This window comes from Anolis sagrei, chromosome 5, assembly GCF_037176765.1.
Source record: "Anolis sagrei isolate rAnoSag1 chromosome 5, rAnoSag1.mat, whole genome shotgun sequence".
NCBI lineage: Eukaryota > Metazoa > Chordata > Lepidosauria > Squamata > Dactyloidae > Anolis > Anolis sagrei.
The window spans coordinates 172,087,305-172,103,675 of NC_090025.1; the positions used below are offsets into that span (position 1 = coordinate 172,087,305).

Genomic DNA, 16,371 nt, shown 5'->3' on the forward strand with positions numbered 1-16,371 from the left:
TGGGAAGGTAATGGTGCTCCATGCAGTAATGCTGGCTACATGACCTTGGAGGTGTCTATCGACAACATCAGCTCTTCGGCTTAGAAATGGAGATGAGCACCACCCCCAGGGTCAGACATGTCAAGGGGAAACCTTTACCGTTACCTTTTATCATTGGAGTTCCTTGGCAAGGTTTGTTCAGGGGGAGTTTTCTGTTTGTCTTCCACTTTGGCTGAGAGTGTGAGACTTGACAAAGGTCACCCAATATGGTTCTATCACTGAGCAGAGATTTACACCATATCCTAAAGTCTTAGTCCAATATTTGAACCACTACACTTGATTTCTTATGTACCACGTTGAGAGTTGGATCATGAAAAAAGCTGACAGGAAGGAAATGCACTTATTTGAAATCTACTGTTGAAGTAAACTTCTGTGCTAAAAGGACAACTGAATAGGTCTCAGAACAAACCAGGTCTGAACTCACTAGAAAGAAAGATGACTAAAGTTAGACACTGGACCTATCATGAGATTATATCACTTACTGGAAAAAGTGATGCATGGGATGGAACAGGAAAAGAGGGGATTGATTCAGTCAATGAAGCCACAGTCCTGACTCTGCAAGACTTGAGCAGGATGACTGTTGGTGACTGTGAACCTTGGGAGTTCACAGAATCATAGAATTGAACAAGATCACAAGGGTCATCCAGTCCAACCCCATTCTGCCAGGCAGGAATAAGCAATCAAAGAACTCCAAATAGTTAGCATCTGTTTTAAAAGCCCTGGAAACCACTATTTATTTGCTTTATTTGTATACCGCATTTTTCAGCCTATACAGGCGACTACACCACACATGCTTCTCAGTTAGACATCTCCTGATATCTAAATGACAGTGCTTATCAAAGGAGATTCGATGAATATTGATATCGGTTGGGAAGGTCAAGGCAGTACTACTTGATTGATAAGAAGCTATCCCAGGTTTGCCAAAATGATCCAGAATACATTTACAAAATAATTACTTCTTAAAAAGAAAACAGATTCTGAAGATTATACACAGACTGCAGAACCATTACATTGATTTTTCTTTCTTTCACCAAGTGTATCTTGAAAGGCTATATTCACAGTTTATTGAGTAGGAGTTAGCAATAGAGCAGCCAAATTTCCTGACCTTGGATTATTGTTACTGTGTGCCTTAAAGTCATTTCCAACTTACAGTGACCCTAAAGTTAATCTGTCACAGAATTTGATTCGGTAAAGTGAAAGGTTTCCCCTGACTTTAAGTCTAGTCGTGTTTGACTCTGGGGGATAATGATCATCTCCATTTCTAAGCCAAAGAGCTAGCGGTGTGTCCATAGACACCTCCAAGGCCATGTGGCTGGCATGACAACATGGAGAACTGTTAACCTTCCCGCAGAAGCAATACCTATTGATCTACAGTGTTCTCTCACTTATTGCAGGTGTTCCGTTCCAGGACCAACTGCGATAAGTGAAAATCCACGAAGTCAGGACACTATATATGTACTGCCTCAGCACATTATTCCTTTTTTAAAAGCTGTCCCTCTTGGGGATGGGCAGTGGGGGCAGTGCATTCCCCTTGTACTCATTGACCACCTTGGAGGCCCGGTCCAGGTTCTCCTAGTTGGGGATGTGGAGCAGACATATGTAGCCCCTAGTGCGCCTCAAAGCGAGGGGCTAGCACCTGGAAGAGCTTGTGGATCAGGTCCTTCTCCATGAGCCAAAAGTTGGCCATGGACATGGCCGGGGGGGGGGGGGTTGCCCCGCTTGGTGAAGTCAAGAAGTCATGACTAGGTTCTGGAGAGGGTTAAGGCCGAAGCGCTGTTGCACCCACCCATGGGAGATCAGCACCACCACTGAGAGGTGCATCCTGCCAGGCCTGTGCAGGAAGGACACTTCCTGCAGGCATATCAGAAACCCCGCCCCACTGTACGCCTGGCTCCCCTTCCCCACCCCTCCTCCCCTTCCTCCCCCCCCCCCCCACAGCTCCCCCAACTTGCCTCCCTGTCAGTGTGGTGGCTGCAGGAGAAGGAAAGAGCTATCAGGGAAGGAAGGAAGGAAGGAAGGAAGGAAGGAAGGAAGGAGGGAGGGAGGGAGGGAGGGAGGGAGGGAGGGAGGGAGGGAGGGAAGGAAGGAAGGAAGGAAGGAAGGAAGGAAGGAAGGAAGGAAGGAAGGAAAGGACGGAAGTCCTCCTCACCTTTCCCTTTGCCGGGTGAAAAGAGAGAGACCAAAGGAAAGGAAGTAAAGGCCCTTCAAGGCTGGAGGGAGGGAGGACTGAGAGGCAAACCGCAGAACAGCGAGTCCGCGAAAAGTAAACCACGAAGTAGCGAGGAAACACTATCCTCACATTTGCATGTTTTTGAACTGCTAGGTTGGCAGAAGCTGGGCCTTACAGCAGGAGCTCACCCCACTCCCTGGATTCGAACCATCAACCTTTCAGTCAGGAAGTTCAGCAGCTCAGTGGTTTAACCTGCTGCGAGAGGATCAAACCAGATTATGCTTTGTATCATCAATTCACCTAGCTCAATGATGTCTACACTGAATAGAAATGGTTCTTCATATGCAATTGTTTCTTTGTCCTAGATGGACAAATCACAAATTGCCACTGGGGTCCTCTGTGCACAAAAGGTGTGTTTGGCTACTTTACTATAAAACTCCTAGTCATTAGCTAAATTGGGGGTGGTGGTGTAGCTTTAAAATAGCTAAACAGCTACTTAGATTCAATAAAAAAGAAATTCACATCTTTACAGTTAGAAAAAACACTTTGTTACATTGTGTCCTTCAGCAGCCATGCCTCATTTGGTTTTAGTCAGCAGTGGCTGGTAGTTTCCATGTTGAGGGGACTGTAAATCTATTTGAGGTTTCAATGTGTACTTTAAAGGTGCTAAGTTGATGAAAGTATTTTCAAGATAGGATACCATATCCCATTAAAACCAAGAATAGAACAACGACATGATTAATCTAGATGCCACTGGTTATCATGACCCTTTTAAAGAATGCTGTTGTCTTATGTCCTGTACTTCCTTTGAATTCTTGTTGTTTCATTCTTGGCCTAAAATACCCAGATTTAGTATGACACATTTCAAACTTGGGAATAAAGCCAAGTCAACCAATTTATTGTCTCATACGAGGTGAATACTTCACGTTGAAAGCCACTGTGAAAAATTCACTTCACAAATGTAGAACAATGTGGCAATTTGCGCTTGTCTCCAGCCAATAAATCAGCCCTTGTGATCTCTATATTACCCATTTCAACAAATTTCCGTGTTATTTTCAACGTTGATACAGTGCTCACTGAAACTGGCGCAGTTAGAAATAATAAACAAAATGTAAAGCAAACAGTATAAATAGAATTGCACATTTTAAGTGATTTATCAACTATAAACATTCATAGATGCTCAATTCCTATTACAGGCAGCCTTCAAGTTACAAACAAGATAGGTTCTGTAGGTTTGTTCCTAAGTTGAAATGGCATATCAGTCGGAATAGATAATTTTTAAGTGTAACTCCAGCCATATACATAAACGTTTCCCCTTGACATTAAGTCTAGTCAGGTCCAACTCTGGGGAGTGGTATTTCTAAGCCAAAGAGCCGGCATTGTCCATAGACACCTCCAATGTCATGTGGCCTGTATGACTGCATGGAGCTCCATTACATTCCCGCCGGAGCAGTACCTATTGATCTACTCACATTTGCATGTTTTAGAACTGCTAGGTTGGCAGAAGCTGGGCCTAACACTGGGAGCTCTCCCTGTCCCACAGGTTCGAATCACTGACCTTCTGGTCAGCAATTTCTGCAGCTTAGCGATTTAACCGACTGTGCTACCATGGCCCCATTTACACACATTTACACACTAGCTCTGGATAGCACAGGGAAGGGTTAGCATCCCTGTGGTGTTTGTTCTGCTGTCTGTGCCTCTGTTCTGAAGACAAACACCACAGGGATGCTAACTTTCTGTCCCTGTGACAATTGGATTTTGCAAAAATTGGTTTGTTGTGGAAACAAAAATTGGTGACAAGGCTTCAATTGAGACATGATGATTCTTCCAGGAGTGAATTTCCCTTCCTAAACGTAGATTTATCTCACTTCCTGTTGCCTTGAACCCATTCTTAACTACAATCTATTTACAAGTCAGATGCTTGTAACTTGGGGGCTGCCTATATATACAATGGTGTATATATAGGTATTTTTGCTGGGGGCTCTGTGTCAAGTTTGATCAAATTCCATCTTTGGTGGAGTTCAGAGTGCTCATTGATTGTAGGTGAACTATAAAACCCAGTACCCACAACTCCAAACTGTCCAGGTCAATTCCCCTCAAAACCCACCAGTATTCAAATTTGGGCATATTGGGTATGCATGCCAAGTTTGGTCCAGATCCATCATTGTTTGGGTTTGTAGTGTACTCTGGATGTAAGTGAACTACAAGTCCTATATATCCTTCCAAAGACCTTCAGTATTTATGTTAATGGGCGTTCTGTGTGCCAAGTTTGTTCCAGGTTCATCATTGGTGGAGTTCAGAGTGCTGGTGAACTATACATCCCAGGACCTACAACTCCTATAAGTCATGGCAAATTCTCCCCAAACCTTTGTAGTATGTTCACTTGCTGAGAAATTCCTCTGTTTGCTGTGTGTCATAGAAAAGTATAGAAAAGGATTAAGGGAGAGGAAGCGGGTGGGGTCATGCAAATTCCACACAAATGGAGAGAGTATGAAACACTGGCATGTCTGTGGTGGAGGAAACACATAAAATCTAGGATGAAATTGTCCCCATATAAAAGCCTTCACTTGGGTGGTGGGCAGTATGGTGTTTGTGGAGGGCATTGGCAGCGCTCTTGTACATGTTCATGGTGGTCAATATAACTTGCAATGTCATTGAAGGGAGGGCCTTTGGTGTCTCCTGAGTAATGGGAGCTATAGCTGTTTGTGGAGGCAGGAGTTTGTCTGTGTAAGTGGATACCCCAGCCACGCGCGCGCGCACACACATACACACACACACACACATTTTAACTTGTATTATGTGTCTAGATATACCTGGGGTCACATAAAAAATTTCTGGGCTGAAAGGGGTTAAAAGTGGGAAAGGTTTAAAAAGCCCTGAGCTACACAACAGACTGTGGTTCTAAACTTCAGAAATAAAAACAATATAGGGACAAGGACTGTGACGTTCAACTCTTTCATCAGCTATATGAGAGCTATCAAGTGACGATGGGATGATATTAGAAAGATGGAAGATAAATAAGAATGAACCATAGACATCAGAAGAGCTGCAAGACCGAGAACAAGCTACGAGAGTAAAGACAAAGATCTACCCAGAGGAACAGTGTTCTTACCACACATCAAGGGAACCACTGAACGCCTAGGGAAGCTGATGAGGAAACACAACCTACAAGCTATCTACAGACCCACTAAAAAAATCCAACAAATGCTACATCGAGCAAAGGACAAGAGGGATCCTCTCACCTCTGCAGGAGTCTACTGGATACCATGCAGTTGTGAACAAGTCTACATAGGGACCACCAAATGCAGAATTGCCCAAGCACGAGTCAAGGAACATGAAAGGCCCTCCAGACTAATTCAACCAGAGAAGTCAGTCATAGCAGAGCACCTGATGAACCAACCTGGACATAACCTATTATTTAAGAACATGGAAATGCTAGACCACTCTAACAACTACCATGTCAGGCTACACAGAGAAGCTATTGAAATCCGCAAGCATATGGACAATTTCAACAGAAAGAAAGAAACCATGAAAATGAACAAAATCCAACTACCAGTATTTTTAAAAAACTGTAAATAAAGAACAAAACTCAAACACAGGGAAACTCTAGACAAGAAACAATCAGGAACAGCTAATCACCTGTCAACAAAGGATTCCCCCAGCCAGTAAGAAGCCACACCTAAAAACTATCTGGCCATCAAATGCTAATCAAGGTTGCCAATTGAAACATTCATCCCTAGCTCCAACAGGCAAGAGATATTTCACCCACCCTGGACTGTCCACAGATATATAAACCCAATTGTCCTAGTTTCCAACAGACCTCACAACCTCTAAGGATGCTTGCCATAGATGCAGGCAAAACATCGGGAGAGAATGCTTCTAGAACATGGCCATACAGCCCGAAAAACCTACAACAACCCAAGAATGAACTCCTTAACTTTCACTGGGGTGAGGTGCACAGGACCCCAATGAAAGTGGAGAACCGTGTATTAAAACGTTCTTTGTTAGGCTGAGAAAACACCTCTCTAGGGATCACTATGCCCTCTAGCACAAATCAAGGAGATGTGGACCACAGAATTGCACTGGAGGACTTAAAGAATTCTAGAGATAACATTTTTAATCAAATCTGTGAATAATCAAATCCAGAAAAGTTAATGCAGGACTGACTATATATTTTTCTGGATTAAACCAGTATAACTTTAAAACCTCAAAAGCACAAATGGAGTGTAAAAAAACCCCAGTAATCATAATAAAAGAGAAGAACAAATAGCAAAGATTGAATACACTGAAATGTTGACAAGTTTTATTACATTTACATTTTAATATCATAATGTAATAATGAATTGTGATTAAAAGAAAGACAGTCTAATAAACTGGGTGAGCATTTCCTTCTCAACATTTCAGTACTAATTAAAATTGTGCAGCACCTAGAAAACAGCACTTAAATAATTAGCATGTCTCTTTTTGTCATCAGAAAAGGTTTAAAGCATGCCTCCTGGGAATGTTTGGTATTTGAGATCACAGAGATGTGACATTTGAGTGCTTTTCCGCCAAAAAAAAGGTTTAAAACACAAACTCCGTCATCTAGCACTGACATGTATGTGCTTCTGAAATGTTGAGAACTTACTTTAAAAATGAACACAGATGCCAAACTTAACATTAAAATATCAAATGCAAAATTTTTGTTTTGCTAGCCAAATATCTACATGCAAATTCCAATAACCATAAAAAAGAACAAGAATTTTCCACATGCAAATTTTAAATATTAATCATTGCCTCCTCATCACTCTGTCATCAACAACTACTATTCACATCCTTATTATCACTACAGAAAACAATGTTCTTATTTGTGAGTTGTCTTTTTCTTTATAAAGAGCCAATGTGTTTTAATGCAACCAGTATTTATTTATTTATTTGTTTACTACATTTATATACCGCCTGTCTTACCCCAAAGGGGATTCAAAATAATCTCACAGATAGGCAGCAATTTGATCCCATATATACAAGAAAATAACATCTACATTAAAATGAGATTTAAAAACATGTCACATTAAAACAATTATTAAAAACCACACAGTCCAAATTCATAATCCATTCATCATTGCTCTAAACTGTGTTCACTTATTAAACTAGAAGATTATTATCTAAAGTTTTGGTCCCATAACCATGTTTTTATTTTCTTCCTGAAGGACAGGAGACAAGAGGCTGTTCTAATTTCACTGGGAAGAGTGTTCCATAGGCAAGGGGCCACCACTGAGAAAGCTCTGTCTCTTGTCCCCACCAAACACACCTGCAGAGGGGGTGGGACTGAGAGTAAGGCCTCCAAAAGATCTTAGCATGTAAGCTGGGCCAGAATTGTTTAGGGCTTTATAGGCTAAAGCCAGCACTTTGAATTGTGCTCAGTAGCAGACTGGCAGCCAGTGAAGCAAGCACAACAGGGGGGTTGTGTGCTCCCTGTACTCTGCTCCGGTAAGAAATCTGGCTGCTGCCCACTGGACTAGTACAAGCTTCTGAACAGTCTTGAAAGTCAACCCTACGTAGAATGCATTGCAGTAATCTATTCAGGATGTAACAAGAGCGAGGATCACTGTGGTCAAGTTAAAAACAAAAATAGAAACATTACATCTGTAAAATAAAACTATAAAGTCACTCTAGGAATAACACACAATAGGAATCATTAATGTGAAAAATAACCTGATTTAAAATTTGATTAATCAAATCTCCACAAATCGAGTAAAAAAAGCTTAATCTGGTGCCAGAAAGATGCTAATGCCAGGGACAGGTAGATCTCACTAGTCATCCACTTCCTTGGCATCCTTCTCCATTTCAACGGAGGGATTTGGAGGGAAATCTCTAATGTTGATCTCAGGATATGGGCAAACTCCCTTAAGTACTGAGCTTGTATATGGTTTGTATATTGCACTAGCAGCAATTTAAAGACGATGAGCCAGGTACAATCTCTCATCTTAACCTGTCTCATAGTATGCCACTCTGAGCTCTGTGAAGAAAGAGCATAATATAAATGTAATACTTATGCATGCACACACACATGTGAACACACATAACAACACTAGCATAAAATGTGTTGGTGCACATGGCTGCCACTTCAGATGTAGAAAGCCAGGCTCTCGTTATGTTATGTTGCATCCATAATCTGGACAAAACTTTGAAATCCCATTGGGGTCTCTGGAGGGTGTAATCCCAACAAATACCTTTTACAGATTCTGGTGCTTCTCACTGGTGCCATTCTTCTAGCACAAAGCATTAATCGCTTGCTGAAACTCCATTTTCATCCTTGCTCAAGGGTCAACCCAAGTAATTTGATTCCAGTAATGCAAGGCATTCAGCACATGCTTTCATGACTCATTCAGACTTGATTATGCTAGGTGTTTCTTGCACTACCTGTTTTTAGCTAGTGTAATCGATACAATATCTGCTGTCCTTCAAGTTTCTAGCAGGAATTCAATCATTCAGATTAATGAGAATCAACCAGTGAACCTGTACAGGAAGCCAAACTTGTCTAGCTGATAACACTAGAATGAAATATGATCAGACGATCTACCGTACTTGAAATATGAATCTATGCATGACATCGGGATGTTATGTTCTTGGGAAACAGGGAATTCATCTGATTTTAAGAAGGTGACATATAATGTGTCATCATCAGAAACGGAAAACTCCAGGTCAGAGGGAGGAAAGACAAAATTCTGACAGATGTGCTCAAGCTAAATAATATCAGCAGGTCTTGCCACTTTTGCAAACTGGAGTTTCTTCTGCTAAGCAAATGCTTATAGTGCTTTCCATCACCCTTTCTTTTAGCAAAACGTGCACCTCTCTTTTTAATGTTCTTGTCAAACCCTACAAAGCAGGGACGGGGAGCTATTTCTTTGCTGGACTCCCATAAACTCAAATCAGCATAGCCAAGGTCTCAGCAGCTCTGGCTAGTATAGGAACTGAGACTGAACAATATTTGAAGGGTGGCCTAATTCCCATCCCTGCCATAGGCATAGTGAAGTATGGTAGGGGTTCCATAATAAAATCTGAGAGGCTTCAAGACTAGTGCGACACGAGTGCCAGCTTCCACCTCTCCACAAAGTAGGCTTTAGGATGGAGTTAGGCAGGAAAAATCAAGTTGGCTTTTTAATTATGTGGGGGAAGACTATATTAGCCTTCAAACATTAACCAACCTGATCTCTTATTTTCTTTCCTATGAAACTCAATAGCTACCTGGAAAAGAGCTCCTGGTGGCACAATGGGTTAAACCCTTGTGGCTGGCAGGACTGCTGACTGATAGGTCAGCGGTTCAAATCTGGGGAGAGGGGTGAGCTCCCATCTGTCAGCTCTAACTTCTCATGTGGGGACGTGAAAGAAGCCTCCCACAGGATGGCAAAACATCCAGATGTCCCCTGGGCAATGTCCTTGCAGACAGCGAATTCTCTCACACCAGAAGTGACTTGCAGTTTCTCAACTTCTTCCTGACACGAAAAAAAAAGCTTCCTGGAATATCTTTCTGGAGACGAGATGATAGGAGCTGGACTAAAGTGGCACAAGGAAAAAAAAAACAGAAAAAGCCAAGAAACACACCAACTTCCCAAGTGTTTCCGGTGGGAACATGTTAAAAGACCTTCTCAATGGCTTCTTCCAGGCTTTGGGACTACCTCTTGTCCTTCTATCATCAGGTGAAAATATACTACTCCTGCAAGCTTTTGGGAATTGATTGTAAGACATTTTTGTTATTATTTTTCATCTTGCACCTTTTAATTGATGTGTTTTAAATTATTTTCATCGATAGATGGTTTAATCACACATTAAACATGACAATTTTATTTAAGTCCTTATACAGTATGTCTTTTCACTTTTTATTTATTTTATTTTTTGTAAGTTGCCGTGCATCCCCGGTTTTGGGGGGAAAGTGGAGCAAAGTAAGTATAGAGAACATGGAAGATGCTTGAAGTCTAGTTTCCAATCCCATTCATTACATTTCAGAGACCCCTACTAATACAAAACTATCACTAGGGTGTTTAATAGGATGACAGAATTAATGGGATTGACAGGCAAAAGGGCTGGATTTGCACTGCAGCAACTAAAAGAAAATACTCAGATTTTAAAGAGACAGAAATGCAGTTTTTAAAACTGCAAATTTACACCAGCCTTTCACAATTTAATGAATACTATATGTACAAGACTACAGTTTCTATCAACCTTAGTTAATACAGTCAGTAGACAAGGATCGTGGGAATTGAATTCCAGCAACATCTTCAGCAACATAAATATAATTTTGGCAATAAATTGGGAAAAGTTGGACCAGATGTTGCTATTATTTATTTGCTTTATTTCTATACCGCATTTTTCAGCCTAACTCGGCAACTCATGCTAGGCTCATGCCACAATTCACTATTAAATCCATATGACCAAAACAACGAAAACAACAAACAAAAGTCAAGAAAAAAACATCTACAAAGTAAATAAATGAAAGGCAGAATCTCTTACCCACAAGCAGGCCCATATTCATTTATCAGTGTGTTGTGGCTTTCCCAAAAGCCCTGTGTGAATATAAAGAGACATCACAGTATTATAAATTATTGTTTCCACTACTGAACAGTAGGTGAATAATAATTCTGGCCTCAAATCTCAAAATTATATATCCATATACATATATTCTTCAATTTGTAGCCTTTTAAGAAATGGCACTCTACCCCCCCCCCCCCCCCAAGTGACTGAACTGCATGCCCTCATTACCATTCCTCAATGACATGGACTTGGATTTGGATTTATTTAAAGCTATCCCTCACTGTTTAGCCTATTTAATTTACTTTTTGATACTAGCAGTTCATTCATTATTTGCAGAATAATATATTTATAATATGGAACTAGCTAATTAAAATGTAAAATCATTAGCGATAACATGTTACTTCTAAAGTCTGGGCTGCTAACTATTTCATTGAACACCCTTCATTTGTGCTCAGAAGATTGCTCCTTCCCGTCATCAATTGTTTAAGCTGTTTTTGTATTGAAGACTAAACCTTTCTGCAGACTTTCTTAATCACCATCCTATTTTGTCAATCAAGAATCAAGTGTAACACACTGTAGAGAGATAGACTCATCGACCTGGAAGAGACTGCAAGAGCCATCTAGTCAATCCCGTTCTATATAGGAATATGCATCAAAAGCACCCCAAAAAGATGGCCATCAAAATTCCCTTTAAAGATCTCCAAAAGAGAAGATTCTTATCATCCTCCAAGGCAGACTACGTCACTCCTCAATAGACCTTACCACCTGGGACTTCTTCCTAAAGTTTAGGTGGAATTTATTTTCTTGTAAATAGAATTTTTGGTTCAGAGCCTAGTCTCTGGAGCAGCAAAAAACAACCTTTCTCTCTTTGCTGCTGGCATGATGAACCTCTAAAGAAGAAGCTCTTGTACTTTCTCTTTGTATATGAGCCACCAACTATAATGAGGCCTGTTTGTCATATATCCCCAAACACTTCCCCACAATTACATCAGGCCTATATGTCTGGTATTCCTAACAGCACCAAAATTTTGGCTAGGAAGCCATTTATCCAGTAGGGATGAGAGGAACAGGTCAATCGAACATGGCTTTAGAAGACCTACGCCAAGGGTCCAGAAATTTGAGTCCCCAGATGTTACTGGGCACTGAATCCCAAAAGCCCCAGCTAATAGGGATGAAGGTAAAGATCCTGGGAGTTAAAGCCCAATACCATCTAATAATAAGCCTACTACATGGTGATGATGCCAGTAAAGAAGTTATTCTTTTATATATTCTCTGCATCTGCATGGAGTCAGCCAACTAAGGTCTTCAGATGATCACAAGTCTGAGATATTCTGCTCCACATGTATACACCACACAAAATGGCATTGTGACAAGTTGCCAGGCAATATTGTTTAATGTGCGAACCCCACCTCCTCCAAGGTGAACTGAACCACCTTAACTGGGCTCTACAGGTCAATTGATACTCCACCAAAGACATCAGAAGAGATGCAAGACCAAGAACAAGCCATGGGAGTAACGACAAAAATCCACCCAGAGGAACAGTGTTCTTGCCATACATCGATGGAACTACTGACCACATAAGGAAGCTGATGAGGAAATGCAACCTACAAACTAGCTGCAGACCCACTAAGAAAATCCAACAAATACAGGGTTAGTCAAAATGCATAGGCCAATAAGCCATTCAATTGAATGGCTTATTGGCCTATGCATTTTGACTAACCCTGTACTATGTTCAGCAAAGGACAAGAGGGATCCTCTCACCTCTGCAGGAGTATACCATATACTATGCAGCTGCTGACAAGTCTATATAGGGACCACCAAACGCAGCATTGCCAAACACGAATCAAGGAACATGAAAGGGACTGCAGACTAATTCAACCAGAAAAGTCAGCCATAGCTGATGAATCAACCTGGATACAGCATATTATTTGAGAACACAGAAATGCTGGACCACTCTAACAACTACCATGTCAGACTACACTGGGAAGCCATTGAAATTCACAAGCATGTGGACAATTTCAACAGAAAGGAGGAAACCATGAAAATGAACAAAATCTGGCTACCAGTATTAAAAAAACCTCTAAAATCAGGACAGTAAATAAAGAGCAATGCTAAAAAGGGGGGAATTCCAGACAAGAATCAATCAGGGCCAGCTAACACCTCCCAACAAAGGATCCCCCAGGCAAGAAGCAGACAGGCTTTTAAAACCATTAAATGTTAATCAAGGTGGCCAATTGCAACATTCACACTTGCCTCAAGCAGACAAGAGTTCTTTCTCCTACCCTGGACATTCCATAGATATATATAATCCTCATTTGCCTAGTTTCCAACAAACCTCACAACCTCTGAGGATGCCTGCCATAGATCTGGGCAAAACATCAGGAGAGAATGCTTCTGGAACATGGCCATACCGCCCAGAAAACTCACAGCAAACCAATATCATTTAAATCCATTCTGAAATACTTGCAATGATCAATATAAGTCTGTAAACACAATTGCAGCCTTTAGTTGTAGGGTGATAATGGGTGCTGGACAATTTATAAAGCCTAAAGATGTGTACAGTATCCCTGAAGAGCTGAGATACACTGTGTTTGTGCTTGGTTTTTGCCCTTTAGGTTTATAAAAGCAGCTGGTGGATGGGGAAATGGCCAAGTGTCAGAGAACAGTGGGGAATGCCTCTTGTGAGATCATGCCTAAAAGGGATGGCATGACATCTATGTTTAACACTCCTGACTGTACTGTTTCTGGACCATCTTCAATATCTCATTTCTCAGGCAAGCTGCTGGAGCATGCGGTGACATCTTAGCTCCAAAGATTTCTGGATGAAAGAGATTATTTAGCTTCATTTCAGCCTGGCTTCAGATCTGATTACATGACAGAGACAACACTAGATGCAACTCTTGGTACTTTATTGTGGCAAGAAAAGAGGAATTTATATTTAATAAAATAAAACAAAGTTGCATTGAGAAGAGTTAGACATTTGCCTCAGAGGTTATTACAATATTTCTCTTTTTACATTGTATTTTTACAATGAATGATTATATATATATATAGAGAGAGAGAGAGAGAGAGAGCCTATTACTTTTTAAAACCTGGCTCATTTTATGTTACACAGAAACAACCCATTTCAGAATCATGTATTTATTGGAAATTGAATTACAGTCTTTCATGGCAGCTTCCTGGATGCAATGTGACATGCCTGCCTCAAGATACGAGGGTTGAATGAAAAGTAATACCTCCACCATTGAGTTGGATGGGAATATTTTAATAAATCAAATGCAGAAATAATCCTTAGAATGTGCTCTTTAACTACCACTATTCACTTATCCACAGAAACACCAGACAATTGGATACATTTCTGCCAACAATGAACAAGTTTTCTGAAGCCGTCACAGAAGAAGTCGACACTCTGTTTCTGCATCCAGCGTCTCACAGTTCTCTCAAAATCTTCATCAGAAGCATAATGATGTCCCTGCAGATCTTCTTTCATTATCAGGAACAGATGGAAGTCAGACGGTGCTAAATCTGGACTGTATGGAGTGAGATCCAGTCTCTGAAGTTCTGCTGTGATGGCATGTGAAGTACACACTGGCATTGTCATGCTGCATGAAACATTTCCCTTTTCCTTTCAGACCCTTGTTAGCGGTTAGCAACATTGTGATGTAACACTCTGAATTTATTGTTGTTCCACATTCAAGGAAATCAACATGGATAACACCATCTGCATCCCAGAACACTGTTGCCATGATTTTTCCAGCTGAGGGCTGTGTCTTGAATTTCTTTTTCTGGGGTGAGTCTTTGTGTCCATATTCCATAGACTGATGCTTTGTCTCCGGGTTGTAATGGTGTACCCATGTTTCGTCTCCAGTCACAATTGAATGGAGAAAAGCGTCACCTTCATTCTCGTAACGTGAGAAGCGTTCCTGGCAAATTTCAATTCTGTGCACTTTCATTTCAAGCGTCACCCTCCTGGGTACTCATCGTGCACAGATCTTCTGATAGCCAAGCAAAGCAATAATGTGACCCACACATTCTTGTGAAATGCTGATTATGTTTGAGATTTCTCTCTGAGTGATACGATGATTGTCCTGAATCAACCTGTCAACCTTTTGCTTGTGAAACTCAGTGGTTGCTGTCACAGGATGTCCAACTCTTTGTCACATGCATCAGATGTTCTCACATCAACATCTTTAAACTTACTTGCCCAATGATGCACAGTACTCACATCACCACAATCACCATAAACAGCTTGCATTCTCTGATTAATCTCCTTTGGGGTGACATCTTCTTCTGTCAAGAATTCAATGACTGCATGTTGCTTAAGTCGCATTGACCGACTGTCTGTGCAGGGTTCCATACTTTGGACTTTAACAGCATAACTGTTCAATGTTAAGGCTTCCCACTAAAATGGAACTGTAAAGGAGAGTCTACTGAACAAGCCAGTACCTGCCGCATACCAGTATTGCCATCTGTTGAGGAGTTATGAAGGTGGAGGCATTACTTTTCATTCAACCCTCGTATAATGTTGGAATAACCCCTGCTTGCATCTCATCAGTCTGTCTTCAGTTTTGTTTTATGGAATTGGCTCCCCAACCAGCTGGTCAAAACTTACCCAGAGGGGAAATCAACCAAACAAAAATTACTAATCAGCTATGGACTTCAAAAGTGTGTCCCAAGGACACATTGAGTATAAAAGGAGAGATTACTGAAGCAATCCAACTGTCCCAATTTGGCAGAGACACTCCTGATTAATTCTGTCATCCCACTTTTGCAGTTGATTTGAAAATGTCCCAGTTTTTCTCTCCTCCCCCCACTTTACTTCTTTGTCCTCAGCTTGTTCCAATGACTGGAAACTGAATTCAAAGAACAAAAATAGTTTGCACCCAACTGACTCAGCAGGAAGGAGGAGGTACATCATTAACATCAATGATGAGGGTAATTATGAACTGTGGGTTTCCTGAATTAGTAGAATGTTGCCAAAAGTAGAAGTGTGATCACATAATCAACTAGTAGTAAAGTTTATTGATTCGTCCACTGACCATATCAACAGTAAAAGACAAAAACAAGAAAATACACAAATAGACACTAATCACTGTCCTAAAACCTCTGTAATATTGAACATACATTAAATCATGTAAACTTGATTAAGTTAAAAGTTAAAGATAATTTAAAATATCATCATTGAAGTGCCAGGGTATAACTCCATACCACAGAAGTTAAGGATGAAGGTTAAAACAAAGGTTAAAATAGACCAGCTATTACACAATCCCAATCCGGTTCAGATATCTGTGTCACCCTTACAGTTTACAAGAAAGGTGAGATATAAATATAGTAAATAAATACATAAATTCTGTCTAGAAATCTATAGGTCATCCAGTATTATTTGAGGAAGTTGACCATACAGTTACACTTGAAGGCCCAGAGATTCCCAGTGTTCTCTCTAGAAATTGCTATGTCCCCCAGCCTCACTCTATGATCATCTTCAAGTAGAGGTTTAGAGGACCATTAGAGGACCAGAGATTCCGAAAGAGGCCATCATAAATCAAATCCTTGAATAATCAAATCATCAAATGTCAAATCTGAAAACATGGAAGGACCTTAATTGTTCAGTTTGTGTAATTTTATACATCTAAAATGCTTGTTTATGCCTA

The 16,371-nt window shown here is 40.7% G+C and overlaps 1 protein-coding gene across 2 annotated transcripts in view; it reads right to left on the reverse strand.

The window, feature by feature from the left end:
* Window positions 1-16,371, reverse strand: part of TBXAS1 (thromboxane A synthase 1) — a 337,775-nt gene that overhangs the window by 200,668 nt on the left and 120,736 nt on the right. For both annotated transcript variants that reach the window (XM_060776865.2, XM_060776866.2), the window contains exon 4: window positions 10,700-10,752. In XM_060776865.2, the coding sequence (XP_060632848.2) occupies window positions 10,700-10,752 (53 nt within the window). The remainder of the gene's footprint in view (window positions 1-10,699; window positions 10,753-16,371) is intronic.